At 50.7% G+C, this 19,662-nt stretch overlaps 1 protein-coding gene across 1 annotated transcript in view; it reads right to left on the reverse strand.

Annotated features, from left to right (window-relative positions):
- Positions 1-5,561: 5,561 nt before the first annotated feature.
- LOC118538276 (uncharacterized) overlaps positions 5,562-19,662 on the reverse strand; it is a 33,597-nt gene continuing 19,496 nt past the window's right edge. Inside the window, exons 6-10 of the mRNA XM_078070626.1 lie at positions 9,381-9,491; positions 8,026-8,216; positions 7,368-7,427; positions 6,299-6,492; positions 5,562-6,035 (exon numbers count right to left, since the gene is read on the reverse strand). Of these exons, the coding sequence (XP_077926752.1) occupies positions 5,590-6,035; positions 6,299-6,492; positions 7,368-7,427; positions 8,026-8,216; positions 9,381-9,491 (1,002 nt within the window). The 3' untranslated portion in view covers positions 5,562-5,589. The remainder of the gene's footprint in view (positions 6,036-6,298; positions 6,493-7,367; positions 7,428-8,025; positions 8,217-9,380; positions 9,492-19,662) is intronic.

The raw sequence follows: 19,662 nt of genomic DNA on the forward strand, positions 1-19,662 counted from the left end.
GGCTCAGCAGGCACAGCATCTGACTCTTGATCTCAGAATCTTTAGTTCAAGCCCCGTTTTGGTCATGGAACCCATTAAAAAAAGGGGGGTTGTTAAGAGCATTCTGCCCCATTTTCATCTAGGCATTTTATGGGTGTAGCTCTTTTGTTGAAGTCTGCTACCTTTTGACGTCCTTTTTGTGGATGGGGTTGGACAGGCATCCAGTTGCATTCCTTTGCTTGCAGCTGCCCAGTGTTTCCAACACCACTTATTGTGCAGACTGTTGCTCCCCTATTTTATATTCTTGGAGTTTTGTTGTAAATTAATTGACGAATTAATTGTTGATTTCTTTCTGGGCTTTGCAGTCTGTTCCATTGATCTGTGTGTCTGTCTGTATGTCAATACCATACCGTTTTGATTTCTACAACTTTGTAATACACTTTGACATCAGAAAGCATGATGCTTCCAGTTTTGTTCTTTCACAAGATGGCTTTGGTTACTCAGGGCTTTCTGAGGTACTATTCACTTTGTAGGATTATTTGTTCTATTTCTGAAAATGCCATTACATGTTGGTAGGGTAAGCACTGAATGTTTAGATTGCTTTACGTAATGTGGACCTTTTGATTACATATATTCTTGGGATCCATTAGCGTGGGAAGCCTTCTGACTTAATTCTGTCTTCCTCAAATTCTTTCACTAATGATTTATGGTTTTCAGTATACAGGTCTTTCACCTCTTGATGAAAATAATTCCTAAGGATTTTATTCTTTTTCAGTGATTATAAATTAAAAATGATTTTCATAATTTCTCTCTATGATAGCTTCTTATTGGTGTATAGAGATGAAACTCATTTTTATATGTTGAATCTGTGTCCTTAAGTTTTACTGAATTCATCTGTTAGTTCTATGAGTAATTTTATAGAGTCATTAGGGGTTCAATATATCATATCATGTTCCCCTAATAAGTGAAAAATTAACTGGGAATATAAGTTGATGCCATGTAACTTAGAAGAAAGGATACAGATATGCTCAGTGATAGTTTTCAATTTCTCTAAAATGTTTTGTGATTAATGTAATCAAAGGAATCCATAAATATGGCTTGTTTTAATGTACTGTTTTCTTTAAGCCGGATGTACAGAGCTGTGGCGTGGACCAATTATTCCCAATACTTTCCCAACCTACACCCTGTGCGCTTTGGGAGGCCTACACGGTTCTCTCTACTTTCTGCTCTGGAAACCAGTGTCTGACTCAGCTGCTCAGAAAATACTTCTCGAAATAGTGCACTTGGGAAGAAGCCTATTTCTTCATAGATCGCCTAGAAACGCTGAATTGTACAGAATTGTTTTTGATCTCTCCGGGAATCCTTGAAGATGTCCCAGGTGGAATGTGGCTTGTTTCACAGACAGATCAGGGAGCCCCGCTGCGCTCCTGCAGTGCCTCCTGTGGCCACCAGAGGGGGGTGTGTGCTCTCAACAAGGACCCTGCTCTGAGACTCCACAGAAGACACAAGTGAATCTCCTCTGGGACTTCCTTTACAATCAGGCAATTGCTTCCGGATGATTTATTCTAAAGTCTTTGGGATCTACTGACAACTCCGTACAAGTAACAACCTAAGGTACTACAGTGACTAAATCGTGTCCCTTCTTACACGTGCAGATACAGGAAATTATAAATGAATGAATGAAGGTGGACCTTCACCTCACGTGAGACAGAAAATGAACCCCAAATGGATCACAGACCTAAATTTAAGAGCTAAAGCTATAGACCTCAGAGAAGAAAGCATTAGAAGAACTCTCCCTCACCTTAGATTTGGCATCTGTTTCTCAAGGATGACCCCAGAATCAACAAGTGGAAGAACAGAGACATGGGTAAATTGGTCCCCAACAGGACTGTCTGTCCTCTTGGCTCCCCATGTGCTCCAGGCTCCAGGCAGGACCTGTACCAGTCATTTCTTTCTACAACCCATGTAGCAGTAGCCGTTACGTTCTCCGTTTTAGGGATGGGGTCTGTAGCTTCAGAGCCCCGCCTGGCGTCACCCAGCTACCAAGAGGCTGAGCAGGGGCTAGAACTGCTGACTCTCTGCCATTGGACTCTGTGCTCCATCGAAACGGCTCCTCCCTGGAACTCAGGTGTGCAAACTCCACATCCAAACCCTGAGGCCTGGGGACCTCACTGAACTCAGGGGGCAGTGGTGCCCGCTCTGACTGGGGCTGGGCCTGGGCCTGTTGTCTGACGACGGCAGGCCTTGGCCCTGAGGCTCTCCCAGTACCAGCCAGCCTTCATCTGGGCAGGAGGAGGTTTCTCCCTGGCACCAGGCACAAAGGTTCATGTAACCTCAGACCTGAGAAGTCCCTTCTGAAGCATCTGGATGCAGCCTTCTTGTCAGGTGGGGCCCCCAGGGGTGGCAGGAACCTGGAGTCAAATCCTGCCTCAGCCTCACTGTGGAGCACGGAAGTCAGAAGTTCCTTAAAGCCTGGATTCCCTTATTAGTCAAAAGGGGACAGCATTTCTACCTTCCGCGTGGAATTGTTATTGGGATTGACTGACATGATTCATGTTCTCAAAAGACACTCAGTAATCCTTAGCTGTACCTGTTTAAGTTAGCCCACTGTGAGCCCACTGGGGCCATGGGCTCTGGGCTTCGGCCTCACTCTGTCCCCTCTGCCCGGCAAGCCCAGCTCCCCCGGATTCAATTGTCCTTCCAGAAAGCCTTCATCACTTCCACTATGGGTGACAGGTCCCTCAGTTGGGATCCCACAACACTGGTGCTCACCCATCAGACCCAGGCGAGCCCTGGGACTGGACATCACCCAGAGCTTGTGTCCTGGGCATGGACAATCCCCAGTGTGGACACTGGCAGCCTGGAGCTCCCTGAACTGTCACCTGCTTTGGGAACAAATGTTGGGGTGCCTTGAGATGGGGCTCTGTCCCTCCATAGCAGACAAAATGAGCTGCCCTCAGCTCCATCATGCCTGTCCCCCATCTGTCCCCACCGTGTAATCATTGGTACATGGCAACTCGGGCCTCCTTGGCTGCCAGGATCCCAGAGGCTTTTGGTGGTTGGTGTTGAAAGTATTTTCTGGAGGTGAATTTGGTTTTGATGGAAACCTCGGGAGGATGAAGCCTGGCCACCCCCTACAAGCCCACACAGAGCCTGTGCCCCTGACCAATACGGCAGCGCCCCAGCCTGTGGCAGCCCTCCCCCTCATGCTCAGAGCTCTCCTCTCTCTCCTGCTCCCCATCCAATGGTGTTTTTCTCTCTTCCTGCAGGGAGAGCCCCCAGTGTTCTCTCTCTGAGGATCTGTCTTCTGTGCCTGGGGAGCTCCATCTTGTGGCAGAGAGGACAGGGGTGACTGACCATGGCCTCCCATACAGGTTCAGGTGAAGTGGACTCCCCCTCACCTGCCGCTGGGGGAGGACAGGGGTCTCCCCCTTCTCCTCACATGGTGTCTTGAGCAGGAAGTGCAGCCCCCTCTCTCGCACAAGCTGAACTTGAGGGACACCACGGTTGGGGCAGGCAGGGGCAGGGGGTCACTGCTGGAGGAGCCTGAGGGCTGTGGAGGGGCTATGCCCAGTGCCAAAGCCCCTGGCTGAGGCTCAGTCCATCCTGCAGCTCCCATAGGCACCCAGTGTGCTTTCTAAAGGTCTCTCGTGCTCACAGAGGTACCAGTGGTTCTCGCTGTCGCCACTAATCCTACATCCGGATGAACGCATGTCTGTAACTCACTGACCCGCGCTGCCATCCGAGGTTCCTCCCTGAGACGATGGGCTCCAGCCAGGATGGCCAGGGCGCAAGCAGACAGGAGGGGCCCGACATGCAGCCCTCTGCTGCCTGGAGCACGGCCTGGTTGCTCGAGTTAGAAGCTGAGTTATGGCGCAGGAGGGGCTGGAGTGGCTGGGGCGCGTCCCGGGACGGGCCTGCGTGAGGTGTGTCCCAGGACTCGGGGCAGGGATGCTTGTGGGGGAGGACCCCTGAGGGGGGTGTGGGCAGGCTCTTCCCTGCTCTGTGGGTCACTGCCAGGGACCCTGATGGCCTCACTGCTGGCTTGTCCTCCTCATGATTTCAGGGCTCATCTCGAGTCTCCGGGGTCCCTCCTTTCCCAAACAAGGCGCCACCTTAATAAAGAGAGCATAGATAGAGGAGTCTGCGGCCAATACTCCAGAAATGTGGCTCAAGGGGGTTCCATTTGTTCCTCTAGGAATCAGTCCTAAAGAAACAGAGATTTATGGCACGGATGTACTTTTCAGTGTAATTCTGAGAGGCAAATCCGTATAAATGGCTCAACTGTTCAACAGCTGGGGCAGCTGAGGAAATGCTCTGTGGCCACTGAGAATGCCCCAGGGGACAGGAGTGACAGTGTCTGTCCACTGTGGGGACGTCAGGTAGATCAAGAGCCCAGCCCTGGAACCCCCCTGCCCCACCATGTCACACACACACACACACACACACACACACACACACACACACAGCACTCAGAGGGAAAGGACTAGAAGATGGACTCATGTGTTAAGGGTGATTATTTCTTGGGAGAAGGAATGTGTCTTCTTTTCTTCATATTCAAATGATTATTTTACTAAATAAACATAATCTGGCTAATACCTAAAGAACTATTTACTTTAGTACCAAATATATTAGTAGTAAATGGGAAGATTTCATGTGAGATTTTAACATTTTTATAATATGCACATTACAATAGGATAAACGTGGTCTATCCAGGAAAATGAAAGAATTTAAAGGTGTCTCAAGGACCCAGACATTTCTCTTGTGGTTTCTGCCTTTCGAGGCATCCTTATAAATGGGAACCTATCCCACATAATGAAAAGACTTCATTTTGCGGCTTCCCAGAATCTTTGCATTGTCAGGAACATTCCTTTGTAATAAAAATGTTATTTTTATAAAAAATGGAAAAACATTATGAATCACTCTTCTGTTCTGTAACCAGACACAAAAGGCCATATTGTAGGATTCCAGGCACAGGAAAATCCCAGAACAGGTAAACAACAGAGACAGGGAGAAGAGCAGTGGTCTCTGTGATGGGAATGTTCTAGAAGTGAATGGTTGAGCAACACTCTGAGTGTACCTCATGGCACCTGGATATACAATTGAAAAGGATCAGAGGGGCACCTGGGTGGCTCCAGTCCTTAAGCTTCTGCCTTCTGCTCAGGTCATGATCCCAGGATCCTGGGACTGAGCCCCCATCAGGCTCCCTGCTCAGCGGGAAGCCTGCTTCTCCTGCTCCCTCTGCCCCTGCTTGTGTTCCCTCTCTCGCTGTGTCTCTCCCTGTCAAATAAATAAATAAAAACTTTATAAAAAAAAAAGAAAGAAAGAAAGAAAAGAAAAGGATCAGAGTAGGGGCGCCTGGGTGGCTCAGTTGTTAAGCTTCTGCCTTCGGCTCAGGTCATGATCCCAGGGTCCTGGGATCCAGCCCCACATCAGGCTGCCTGCTCAGCGGGAAGCCTGCTTCTCCTCTCCCACTCCCCCTGCTTGTGTTCCTGCTGTCGCTCTCTCTCTCTCTCTCTCTGTCAAATCAATAAATAAAATCTTTATTAAAAAAAAAGGAAAAGAAAAGGATCAGAGTAAAATTTTATGTAAACTCAGATTCTACTTCATTTAACGAACAAAGTACAGGAAGCCATTATACAGGTGCATACAGACCACAAACACTACAAAGAATGCAGTGACAGGGGAGGGGAAGCCGTCCTTCGGGGCTGTAGCCAGCACGAGCTGCTGCTCGGGGGCCGGGGCTGGTTGCTCCACTGAGGCAGGGGCCTGCTCGGGCCCGGCGGCGACCCCAGGACCAGGGCCTGGACCCTGCTCGACCTCCGGGTCGGGCATCGGTGCGGGTGGCTCTTCCAGCGCAGGAGCGTGAACGAGCGCTCTGACTAGCACCTGCGCCGGCGCCCGCGGGGCAGGGGGCGCCCCTGCTCTCCCTAGTGGCTGAGCCCCCGCAGCAGGGACGGGCTCGGCCCGCGGGGGCTCTGAGGCGACAGCAGGGGCCACAGCGCGAGCTGGGCCCAGTTCTTGCGCTCCTTCCGGATCTCGCTCCGGGGCTGGTGCTGTAGCTCCAAGAAGAGAAAGTATCGTCGGCCTGATGGGCTTCCCACGTCCCTCCTAAGTGAAGGAAACTTTTCCCTCCGCTCAGTGCTGTCTGAGTCCAGGATCCGATCCCTGGGAGGTCTCCCCGGACGGCAGGCCATGGGGACAGGGATCTGGGACTACGCACTGCTCCCGGCCCAACCGCACTCTATGGAGGCTTGCTCTGCGTGGCCCGCCCGGTCCCCTCCACGGGCCCTCGCCAGGCACCCCCGGCCCTCCTCACCCCCAGCCTCTGGCTCCGGGGGCTCCAGGGCTTGCAGCTGTGACAGCAGACGCTGGGCACGGCGTTCCAGGTCCGAGCCTGGCATATGGAGGCCCATGTACGTGAGCAGCACGTTCAGGCGGGGAAATTCTGGGGGCTGGAAAAAATCCTGGGGATATTGGTCCAGCCATGTGCCCAGGATGGAGGAGATGGCCCTGGGGACAGACAGGTAGGCAGGGAGTCAGAGGACAAGGCACCCTCCCACACAGATGTCCCAGGGAACCCCTGAATGTCAGAGACCGGGCCTACTCCTTGTCCACCTGTGATCTGGAAGGACTGCCTGACACAGGCCTGGTCACAGAGGACAGGCTGCCAAAAGCCTTTGTGAGGGGGAGCCCTTGATCAATGGTGTGGCCATTTCTGTCCTTGTTGGGGGAGTCCGGGCACACTCCTCAGTCTGTGTCCTTGCCCACTTGCCACTTGGATTCAACTGCATGCGGCCAGGGAGGGGTGGTGTCGGGCCTTGTTCATTGCCCTCACTGCACACATCACTGCTCTGTGAATATCCAGCCAAGGAGGGAGCAAAGGGACTCTGTCTCGTGCCAGGCCTTCCCAGGACCCTCCCAATACCTCCAGCTTTACCTCCTGTGCCTAATGCTGCCTCATTCACTAGGTGCCATGAGTGGGTCTCTTTCCACTGACACTCCTCTCCCACAGGGTGGGGGACGTCTGTCCCTGAGCTCTCACTGGGTCTCCTGAGCACCTGCTGAGCACCCAGTGTCCAGGTTCCACCAGATCGCTGAGTGTGATGGCCCCACACTCCTTGTTCTGGGTCCCGGGATTGGGGTAGAGACAGGGCTGGGAGGGGGCAGGGATGGGCAATGACTCTCTCAGGGGCTGAAGCTGTCCTCCAGCCCCCTCTGCTCTCCCACAGTGCCCACAGCCCACCCACAGCTCCCCTTTTTCCCAGATTCCTAAAACAGGAGTCGCAGATGTGTGGGATGAGGGTCCAGCAGCCCCCCATCTCACAGTCCCCTCGTTGCCCTCATGGGGAGGGAATTCCCTCCCGTAGTAGCCGAAGCTCACTCACATGTTCCGCTGCTCCAGGGCTCCGCCGAGCTCATCAGAAGTAGAGAGAATGCACCCATATCTAGAGGAGGCCAGAGGGGCACCACATGAAATGTCCTGTGGATGCCACCTCTCATCATGTCTAGTGTCACTGTCTGACTAGTCTGGAGCCCTGGGGTGCTGTCTGCTCTGTGCAGGGGTCAGTCAGCTCCTAGGGAAGCACCTGCACTGAGTGGGGCTTCCTGAATGCTTGATGAATGGAAGGGCCCCAACCACCCCATCACAGATACCTGAGTGGGCCTGGGCCCCCTGCTCAGCCCCAGGGATCCCTGCTCTGGTTTCACCCAGGACACGGACCCCAGATGGAGTCTCAAATCTCCCTTTCAAATGGCAAAACAGCCCAGCTGGAGACCATAGTGACAGTGAGGGATGAGGCAGAGGATTCCTCGTGAGGAGCAGGACAATGATAAATGAGCACAACCACAGCCCCTCTAGCAGGCCTTTCTGCAGGCCCAGGCCCCCAGGTGTACTTTCCCTAAAGGACACCACTGAGTCCCTATAATAACTCTGCCCCAGTCAGAGGAGCAAACCGAGGCTCGAGGAAGTTTGGTGACGTTCCTGAGACTCACAACCAGGCGGTGGCCAGATCTCACTGGGCTGTGGAGGGGCAGGGTGCTCACGTTGTAAAGAAGAGGTCCAGCACCTCGGGGTGGTGGCAAAAGCTGTGTTCGTGCCCAGGAATGTGGAGATGTAGCTGAGGTCTCTGCCTAGGAAGGCGGGCACCAGGTGTTATTCGCATCTCCAGCAGGTCAGCCCGGTTGGTCCAGAGCACGCGGGTCTCATTCCTCTCTGTGGCTGAGCCATTTTTATCCTGAGGTGAAACGGAGGAGACATGCACTCAGCTCTGTAGCCACCAGGAGGGTTGGGGGTGGGAGCGCAGACCAAATCCCCAAGATCTCAATGACTTATGGCAACAGGTGGGACAGGAGGGCCCATGGTAGAAAAAACAATGAGGTGCCTGGGTGGTTCATTGGGTTAATCCTAAGACTCTTGGTTTTGGCTCAGTCACGATCTCAATGTCTTGAGATCGAGCTCCTCGTAGGGCTCCGTACTTAGGGCAGAGTCTGCTTGAGGATTCTGTCTCTCCTTCTGCTTCTCCCCACTCTCCCCCTGCCTCTCTCTCAAATCAATCAATCAATCAACCAATCAGTAAGTCTTTCAGGAAAAAGAAAAAAGGTCCTTGACATCCATACAAGGAATTGAAGTAGATGATGTCGGAACACGTTTTATGTCAGGTCAGGTTGTTAGCTGAGTATGGACACCACCTCCCCGCATGAACGGCACCGATCCCGTGATCTCTGACAACATACCCCATTCTTGAGATGAGAGCACAGACACGTTTTCTTAGGCGAGAGGGCTCAGGATAGTAGGGCATGTAGGATGTTTAGTGCAGCACTGTGAGTTGGCCACAGAGGGGAGTCCCATCAAAGCCCTGCATCAGTCAAGGCCTCAGTGGCTGTGGTAACTGACTGGCCTTCTGGAATGTTGTACAATGAGGCCCCTGCTCCTGACCCTGTAGGGGCCCCAGGGATGTGGACTTTCACAACCCAAGGGCAAAGCAGGAGACACAGTACCATGAGCCCCATGTCCCTTTGGGGAAAACTCTCCCAACTCACCATGATCATGTGCAAGATTGGAGAAGATGGGGAAGGACTGTCAGGCCAAAGGGGACACCTGGAGGACTAGTTAGGAAAATGCATAGCACAGTGCAAGACGATTCTAGATGAATGGGATGAGACATGGTTTAAGGTGTCTTTTCTGATGTTCCTACAAATACGTGGACAATGACGGTGCATCTGGCCCAGGCAGGGCAGGGCCCCGAGGGCAAGTTTGGGGAGGAGATGGGGATGCAGATTCAGATGGAGCAGGACTGTGGGAGGGAGCCCAGGGCAGTAGCAGGCTGGCTTCTGGGACCTGAGGCCCTTTTGCTGCATCGGGGCCCTGGGGGGTGGGTCACCCCAGCACCTGCACTCACCCTGAGCCAGCGCTGGACTCTGTTGCCAGTGTGGGGCACCTTCCTGTCCTTCACGGAGGGAGCGTGGAGGCCCTCATCGTTCAGCTCCTGCCCCGTCTCCTGTGGGGAGCTCTGTAGAGACAGTGCCAGGCAGCCAGGCACGAGGCCTCAGAGCCCTGTGCGGCTACCTTCGCTGGGCCTCGGACCCAGGGACTCCATTCCACACACACACCACACCACAGGATGCACAGCCCTCCACCGCGGAGAGAAACGTGACACAGCCTCAGGGCCTTGGATTCACTCTGGCACAGGTGAGAGGCCCTCAGGGATCCTCATCTCCCCCCGCCCCCCACCCACCATGACGTCGGTGTGAACATGAAGGCACCGCCAGGGCATCCGCTGCCCTGCGACGTCCTCCAGCCCAGGGGCAGGCCCTCCCCGCACATCCCTCCTTCCCGGAAACTCAAGAGGAGGGGATGGGGCTGCCCTGGGGTGGCTCAGGGAGGTGGCTTGGCCTGGCCCGGCCTTCTCTGTATTACCTTATGGCCCCTCCTGCCAAATGCCCTGAGGCAGCGGGGGCGAGCCTTGAGCCAATGTCTGCAGCAGGTGAAAAAGCCCTTACCCTGGGGTTTCTGGAAGCCAGAGCCCCGGGAAGTAGGCAAACAACAAGAGAACATCTTTCACGATCGGATGTCTCCAGTCAAGTGACCCTGATACGGGACTACAGTAGAATGTGGGTGCCTGGTCACAGGGGTTCCAAGTTCTGTTGGGGTCTGTGGTCAAGGAAGTGACTTCACTGCCTGGGATCCCCTACCTGAGTCCACTCCTGGATTGACGCCCCCACCAACAGTGCTCTGGGCTGCCGGCTGCTCATCCCCGGTCCGCATGCAAGGCCACATCTGTGTCCAGTGACACCAGCGCACCCCTCACCACAGCCCGCAGGGAAGGTCTGGGTGCAGCCAGGGCCCCAGCTCGGAAACACACCCGGCTTCAGACACAACTCTCCACTCTTACCTGGTCTGACCCTGCCTAAGCCACTGTGCTTGTCAGGGACGGTCTGTGTCTGGTCTGTCCAGTGCACAGTATTCCAGCATGGACTTCCTCCAGACGTCCACGGCATATGTGGGATGATATCTATGAAACTGGAGGAGTGGTGTCTCATGTAGGAAATACCTCCAACCACATTTTCTTCCTCTTCTCACCTTCTCTGAGTCCGCTACTGGTCAGATTCCACCCCACAGTCCCTACTGGGGTGTGTGTGTGTGTGTGTGTGTGTGTGTGTGCGTGTGTGCGTGTGAGCATGTGGACGCTCACCATGTTGTGCACGTGTGTACACCAGGGCTCACACTCTGGAGACCCAGAAGATGGCAGCCCCTCCGACAGAGGGATGGGCAATAGCTTCCCAAGATCTTAGGCTTCCTAATTTCCAGAGCAAACCCTAAAGAAGACGGTGGAGCCTTGGCCCTTGAAGGTCAGAATCCACCCTTACCCCTAGAGTCTGCCTGTCCTGTGCTGCGAGCCATTACCTCCTTTCCAATGGGTGTGATGTGGATGGGGGGGCCACTCAGTGGGTTGCCAGGACCTGGTTCCTCCTCAGACAAGAACGTGCTGGAATGCCTCCTGTAGGATATCAATGCTCACCCTCACCCCCACACCATCTCCATGTCTGTAGCCACTTACTTCAACACGACCTTTTCCAGAGCCCCCACTGAATGGTTAGGTGCATCCAAGGCCCCAACTTTGAGGACATTCAAAGAGGTGGGTTCGTGCCTGGTCCAGCCTTCTTACCAGTCTGTGATTCTGGGCAAGGCACTGACCCGGCAGGGGTCTTGCCCTTCTCCCCTCAGTGGCTCCCGCCGATCCCCACCTCCTGTGTACACATCCTTGTGTAACCCCCTCCCCTGGAGTGTGATCTGGACGTAGTGGTTCACTTCCATTCCACAGAACGTGGCAACATGACCCAAAGCCCCTTCCGAGATTCGGTTATAAAAGCTCCGTGCCCAGCCCCGTGCTGACCCTGATCCGTGTTCTCGCTCAGATCCCCACACTGGGAAACAAGCCCCTATGTGGAACCATGACACAGGCATGTGCACGTGGCCTAACACCGAGGGCCAACAACAGACAGAAGAACTCAGGCCTTCGAGATGGACTGAATCCCGCCAACACCCCTAAGTGAGCTCGGGTTCTAAGTGAAGCAGGTCCTGCCTTGGTGTTGTCAACAGCCCCAACCTCCTGAGAGGCTCTGGTAGGAGCCCCCAGCTGAGCACTGCTGGGGTCCTGATCCCCGGAGACTGTGACCCAGTGAGTGTTTGTGGGCGAAGCCACCGAGTGTGGGGAGATGTGGTGTGACCCAGCACTAGGAGCAGGGCACTGAGACTGTCCACCTGCCCCAGGCCCTGCCCCTCCTCCTCTCCCTCTCTGCTCTCCTCCTCAGCTTCCTCCAGCCACCCTGGCCTCCTTTCTAACCTCCACTCTGGCAACATCAACTTGGGCCTCCACTCCTCTGCAGCGTGGTGCCCTCTGCTGGCTGCATATACTTGGATTTGTGCTGGGGTGTCTCCTTGGCCTGCCTCAGGAAATCTCAATGTCACCTCAGCACGGCCTTGTCAGACCCCTCACCTGCCGGAGCTCGGGACCCAGTTGTCGCCCCTGCTCTCTTCCTATGGAGCAACTGCTCTTTTCATTCACGTTTTTCATTCATGTTTGTCCATCTTCCCTCTAGACCCTGAGCTCCTAGAGGGGGAACCCGGGTGGCTGAGAAGCACCTGCATCATCTGAGTGCTCGGGGCACAGCGGCTGATGAACAGGCCAGAGGATCCATCCCACCACCGACCAGCTCAACTGTTGGAGCCTAATTGATTTGGGTCCTTTGGAAGTCCTTTTATTTTGTTTTGTGTTTTAAGTAAACTCTGTGTTCGATGTGGGGCTCAAACTCACCACCCCGAGATCCAGCGCCATGTGTCCTACTGACTGAGGAAGCCAGGTGCCCCTTTGGTCATTTTTAAAGCTACTAGGCTGATAACTATTGAAGTTAACTTGGTGATTTCAACATTTAGCAGGTATATTTCGTTATGCTGAATTACCAAATATCTCCCCAAGTTTCGGTAGCATGTCACCATGGATTCCCCCACATGACAGCGCTGAGTGGCTGTTCAGATGGGAGATGGAGCGCCTTCCTGTGGTCATTCAGGACCCCAGGGTCCCTGCACCGTGGGCCTTCTCCCTCCCTGGGAGGTCATGTACCTCTGCAGCCGTGAGCACAAGGGGGAAGATGACAAAGATATACATACAGGAGAGTGTTCCTAGCCAGGTCTAAAAGGCTCAAAATGTCCACCTTCATGCTCAATCTTTTATTTTTTGGGGGGATTTTATTTATTTATGAGAGAGAAAAAAGCACAAACAGAGGGGAGGGGGCAGAAGGGAGAAGGAGAACCAGAGAGATGCTGGGGGTGAGGAGGATAGGGGGTGGCTTAATGGGCCTGTGGAGGGAACAGCTTGGGCCACGCAGAGCAAGCCTCCATCGACTGTGGTTGGGCCGGGAGCAGTGAGTAGTCCCAGATCCCTGTCCCCATGGCCTGCAGTCTGGGGAGACCTCCCAGTGATTGGTTCTTGGACTCAGACAACATTGAGTGGTGGAAAAAGTTTCCTTTATTTAGAAGGGACCTGGGAAGCCCATCAGGCTGATGATACTTTCTTTTCTGGGAGCTACAGCACCAGCCCCAGAGCGAGATCCGGAACCAGCGCAAGAACTGGGCCCAGCTCCCGCTGTGGCCCCTGCTGCAGCTTCCGAGCCCGAGTGCCGCGGGTGGGGATGAGTGTGAGGGGCATATGGCTGAGGATACAGCAGAGGGGAGGCACCCGGCTTAAGGAGGCTACTGCAAAGTTTTATAAGCAAAGAAGTGCCAAGTTAAAACTTTTAGAAGTCTCCTACTGTGGGGGATGACCCTGGCTTAAAGGTGTTCAAGTGGGGAAGCAGGGTGGAGTCCCCGCTGTGACAGCGTGATCTCAGGATCCCGGGGGTCACAAGAAGAGCGGGTGGGGCCTGAATGCTTCAGAGTTCCCAGACGTCAGATCGGGAAGGCTGGCTGAAAGCCGCGAGTCTAGGTGCTGGCTTCCTGCTCTATGTAGCCCTAAACCACGAATCCCAGCACGGTTGCGGGGTGGCTTTCCTGGGAGGGGTCCAGCAAAAAGCAGAAGCATGGCAAGCCCTCCAACACCCAGGACGTACAGCGTGGGTCTGGGCCACAGGAATCCATAGAACCTGGAGTTGGAACTCGGTCTCGGGCCTGAGATAGGAACACTTCGTCACTGGCAGGTGAACACAGAGTTCTGACAGAAACCGGGGAGGTAAGACAGACTGCTTTTCTGTGAGGGCTCACTGAAGAGCTGGGGGGCAAATTTTCAGCTCCTGGGTAGGGAGCAGGGTGCAGCCATATTCATCCCACCCATTGGGGCCGCAAGCCTTCAGGGAGTAAAACAGCGCCACATCCTGGAATCCAGAGCCGCTTACACTGAGGCCTGCCTCTGCTGGGAGAGGGGCATTTGCACCAGTTGAAGTACACCTGAGGATCAGTGCTCAGGGCCCTCCCCCTGAAGGCCAGCACAAACCATTCAGTCCTGTCATGTTTACCGATCAGAGAGGGGTGCAAAGCTTCAGCTCCCAGGGGAAACACTAGTAGCATTCTTTGTATTTTTTTTTTAACGTTTTATTTTTTTCAGGTATTTTTTCTTATTTTTCCGTCTTTTTTATTATTAGTTTGTTTGATTCCTTTCATTGTATTTTTTTTTCTTTCTTCTATTCTTTTCTGGACACAATGACGAGATGGAGAAATGCACGCCAAAATAAAGAACAGGATGTAGTACTCACTACCAGGTATTTAATCACTATGGATATAAGTCAAATATCTGAACTAGAATTTAAAACAATGATTAGAAAGATACTAGATGGGTTAAAAAAAATCGTAGGAGACATTAGAGAATCCCTCATTGTAGAAATAAAAGAACCAAAATCTAGACAGGCCCAAATTAAAAATGCTATTACAGAGATTCAGTCCCCAACGAAGACTATTAAAAGGATGGCAAAGAGGCAGAAGAGTAAGTCACCAATATAGAAGATAAAATAATGGAAAATAAAGAAGCTAAAAAAGAGAGAAAGAAAAATATTGGATCACAAAGGGAGATTTTGAGAACTCAGTACTTCCCTAAAGTGAAAAAATATCCAGATAATAGGGGTCCCAGAAGATGAGGAGAGGGACAGAGGGGGAGAAGGTTTATTTCAACTAATTGGAGCTGAGGACTTCCCAACTCTGGGGAAGGAAACATGTACTCAAGTCCAGGAGGCACAGAGAACCCCTCTCAAAATCAATAAAAATGTGTCACCATCTTGACATATAATAGTCAAGCTTTCAAATTTCAGTGATAAAGAGAAAATCCTGAAAGCAGCTCAGGACAAGAGGGCCTTAACCGACAAGGGTAGATACATAGGTCCAGCAGCACACCTGTCCACGGAGACCTGGCAGCCCAGAAAGCACTGCATGATATATTCAATGTGCTAATGGGAAACTTACGCAGTCAAGAACACTTCATCCGGGGAGCGTGTCATTCAGAGTAGAAGGAGAGATAAAGTATTTCCAGGACAAACAAAAAGTTAAGGATTATGAACACTAAACCAACCCCAAAAGAAATATTTTTGGGGATCCTTTGAGTGGAGAGAGAGCCCAAAGGTAACAAAAATCCAGAAAGGAACAGAGACAATCTAGAGAAACAGCACCTTTGCAGGTAAATCAATGGCACTGAATTCATTCCTTTCAATAATTTACTCTGATGTAAATGGACTCAGTGCTCCAATCAAAAGACATAGGCTATCAGCATGGATTAAAAAACAAAACAAAACAACAACAACAAAAAAACAAGACCTATCAATATGCTGCTCACAAGTGACTCATTGTAGAGCCAAAGACACATCCAGATTGAAATTGAGGGCATGGAGAATCCTTTATCACACTAATGGACATGAAAAGAAAGCTGGAGGAGCCATCCTCATACATCAGAAAAAAACAGATTTTAAACCAAAGCCTATTATAAGAGATAAAGAAAGATACTATATCATAATAAAAGGGTCTATCCAACCAAAAGATCTAACAATTATAAGTATTTATGCCCCTAAGTTGGGAGCAGCCACATATATACACCAATGAATAACAAAATTAAAGAAACTCACTGATAATAATACAAAACTAGTAGAGGTCTTTAAAACCCCACTCACAGCAAGGGACAGATCATCTAAGCAGAAGATCAACAAGGAAACAAGGGCTTTGAATGACACAGTGGACCAGTGGGACTGCACAGAGATATTCAGAGCATTGCCTCCTAAAACAGCAGAAAACACATACTTCTGGAGTGTACATGGAACATTCCCCGGAACAGATCACATACTGGGTGAGAAATTAGGTCTCACTAGTACAAAAAGATTGACATCATACCATGCATATTTTTAGACCACAGTGGTATGAATCTTGAAGTTAACCACAAGAAAAAATATGGAAGGACCACAAATACGTGGAGGTTAAAGAGCATCCTACTGAAGAATGAAAGGAGAACAAGGAAATTAAAGAAGAATTAAAAAAATACATGGAAGCAAATGACAGCAGGACAACTCAGAGCCTTTCAGATACAGCAAAGGCGGTCCTAAGAGGGAAGTATATAGCAATATAAGCGTTCCTCAAAAAACAAGTTATTATTCTCCAATACACGACCTAACCCAGGAATGGACCCACAACTCTATGGTCAATTAATCTTTGACAAAGGGGGAAGGAATAGCCAATAGAAAAAAGACAGTCTCTTCAACAGATGGTGTTGGGAAAATTGGACAGCCACATGCAAAAAAAAAAAAAAGAAAGAAAAAACGAACCCAGACCACTTTCTTACACCATACACAAAAATAAACTCAAAATGCATAAAAGACCTAAATATGAGGAAGGAATCCATCAAAATCAAAATCCATCAAAAAGACGAGAACACAAGCAACAACCTCTTTGACCTTGGCCACAACAACTTCTTCCTAGACATGTCTCTAGAGGCAAGGGAAACAAAACCAAACATGAACCATTGGGACTTCCTCAGGAAAAAAAAGCTTTTGCACAGCAAAAGAAACAATCAACAAAACTAAAAGGCAGCCTACACAATGGGAGAAGATATTTGCAACTGACCTCTCAAGTAAAGGCCTAGTCTCCAAAATCTAGGAAGAACTCATCAAACTCAACCTCCAAAACCCAAAAAATCCAATCAAGAAATTGCCAGAAGACATGAACAGACAAATCTACAATAGAACACATAAATGGCTGACAGACACATGAAAAAAAGGCTCAATATTGCTCTTCATCAGAGTAATACAAATCAAAACCATAATGAGATACCACCTCACACCAGTCAGATGGCTAAACTGAACAGCTCAGGAAACAACATATGTTAGCGAGGATGCAGAGAAAGGGGAACCCTCTTACACTGCAGGTGGGAATGTCAACTGGTGCCGCCACTCTCGGAATAGTATGAAGGTTCCTCAGAAACTTAAAACTAGAACTACCCTATGACCCAGCAATTGCACTACTAGGTATGTATCCAAAGGATATAAACGTAGTGATTAGAACGGGCACATGCACCCCAATGTTACTGCACCAATGTCCACAAGAGCCAAACTATGGAAAGAGCCCTGATGTCCATCGACTGATGAATAGATCAAGAAGACTTGGTATAGATACACAATGGATATTACTCAGCCATCAACAAGAAGGAAATCTTGCCCCTTGCCACACTGTGAATGGGACTGGAGGGTATTATGCTAAGTGAAATAAGTCATTCAGAGAAAGACAAATACCATAAGATTTCACTCATATGTGGAATTTAAGATACAGAACTGATGAACTTAGGGGAGGGAAGGAAAAATAAAATAGGCTAAAAACAGAGAGGGAGACAAACCATAAGAGATCCTTAACTACAGAGAACAAAGTGAGGGTTGCTGGAGGGGAAGTGGGTTGGGGGATGGGGTAATTGGTGGATGGGCATTAAGGATGGCCCTTGATGTCATGAGCACTGGGTGTTATATGCAACTGATGAATCAATAAATTCTACCCCCAAACTGACAATATACTATATGTTAGCTAACTTGAATTTAAATAAAACTAAAAAATACAAGTAAAAAAAAAAAAAGAGGTGTGCAAAAAATGTAAAAAAATCACTCTTCTCACTAGCTTTTTAAAAATACATAAGTATTTTTCACTTTAAACATGTGTTAATATAAGATGTATGTGGAATTTAAGAAATGAAACAGATGAACATATGGGAAGGGGGAAAAGAAAAAAAAATGAGAGACGGAAACAAGCTACAGGAGACTCTTAAGGATACAAACTGAGGGTTGATGGAAGGAGGTGGGTGTGCGGTAGGCTAGATGGGTGATGGGTATTAAAGAGGGCACTTGTTGTGATGAGCACTGGGGTTGTATGTACGTGATGAATCTCTGAATTCTACAACAGAAACCCATTTTGCACTGTATGATCTCTAACTACAATTAAAATTAAACAAACAAACCTGTGTTAAGATGGGTCAGCCAATACTATTTTAAGTGAATTAAGAAGTATTTTAAATCTTAAAAATTCTAATATTGGAGATATTAATACATGTAACCCACGTAATGAAAAACTCTTCGATATCTTCAATAATTTTTCAAGTGAGGAAGGGTCTTGAGAGCACAAACTGAGAATTGGGATCCCAGGAATGCCTCCGGCTGTCCTGCCGGTGGTGGGCCACAAGGGGGCAGCATGCTCCCTGCTACTCACCCACAGGGGTCTCCCCACATCCCTGTCCAGCACTCTTCCCGCTTCCCTTCTTTCCTTCTCTGCACTCTCCTGAGCTGCACCGCCTCTTCATTACAGGAAGTAACCTTCTAAGCGTGGTGCCATCAAGACCAAGGCAGTCACATATTACTCTGTAAATGTTCATCAGATGTCTCCTATGCAAAGCTTATCACCCAAGGCTGAGTGCACAGGAGAAGCCCCCTCTCAAAGAGTTAAATAAGTGGTGAGGGAGCGGGACCCAAAGGCCAGACATTAGAACAGCGACACGGTGATGAGTGCGAAAGCCCTTTATTTTCTATAAAGGACTGAATGTTACTAATAGATTCCTGACCTGACAGGCAGAGGAAAACCAACAGGGAGATACTGAGATACTGGCCAGGAATGTCTGGAAGGATCTGGAAGCTCAGGGACATAAGAAGGACAAACACCAGGTTCTGAGAGACATAGAAGAGGAGAGATTGGAAAACTAGAAGCCAGGGAACTGGAAGGGGAACACAGGATTTTTCTTTTTTTTTTTTTTTTTAAATTTTATTTATTTTTGACAGAGAGAGAGAGAGCACAAGCAGAGGAAGCAGCAGGTAGAGGCAGAGGGAGAAGCAGGCTCCCCGCTGAGCAGGGAACCCGATGCGGGGCTGGATCCCAGGACCCTGAGATCATGACCCGAGCCAAAGGCAGACGCTTAACCGTCTGAGCCACCCAGGCGCCCCGAACACAGGATTTTTCTACTTGGAAGGTGAGGTTTCCCAGATGTCAGGAGAATTTGAGCAAAGACTCCAAGTAAAATGGGGAGTAGAGGACCTTCGAACTTGGGAGAACGGCCGGTGGGGATCTAAGGAGCAGGCCTACTGGAGGGGCCTCACTATAGAGACAGGGGCAGGGTCCAAGCTGCCCCCAGCAGTCTGTCTCAGAGACACAGGACACTGGTGGCTGAAGGCCATGAGCAAGCTAGGTGGCAGTCAGCCTTGGTGTGGACTAGCCCGAAGGGACAGTGGTCTGACTTACCCATGGCCATCCTAATATGCCAGAGACAGAATGTGTAATCTGGGGGCGGGGGTGTCAGGAGGCCTGTGGTCAGGAGTCCAGATCCAGAAATCTCCATGGAAGAGCATCTGGGAGTCCTGGGCTGAGATGGAGGGGAGGAGGACAGGGAAGACGGAGGGAGGGAGGTGTGCAGGAAGAGGCAGCAGGGGGTGTGGCCAGGAAGGGGTTTGGCCCAGGAGCCATCCGCCCTGTGGGAGAGGGAGCCTGACCTCTCTTGCTGGGGGAGCTGCAGGTAAATGGGGTGGAGGGTGTGGGGGGAGGGAGCAGACAGGGCCCTGGAGCCCTGAGGCATGTGGTACTGGGGCAACCCCAACCCCCTCCAGACACCAGCAAAGCCTGGAGGCAGCCCTAGAAATGACTAATGGCCAGCAAGTCTAGCCTCCTCACTTAGTGAAGAAAAGGGACATAGCCGA

This window comes from Halichoerus grypus, chromosome 4 (genome assembly GCF_964656455.1).
Source record: "Halichoerus grypus chromosome 4, mHalGry1.hap1.1, whole genome shotgun sequence".
In the NCBI taxonomy this organism is placed as follows: domain Eukaryota; kingdom Metazoa; phylum Chordata; class Mammalia; order Carnivora; family Phocidae; genus Halichoerus; species Halichoerus grypus.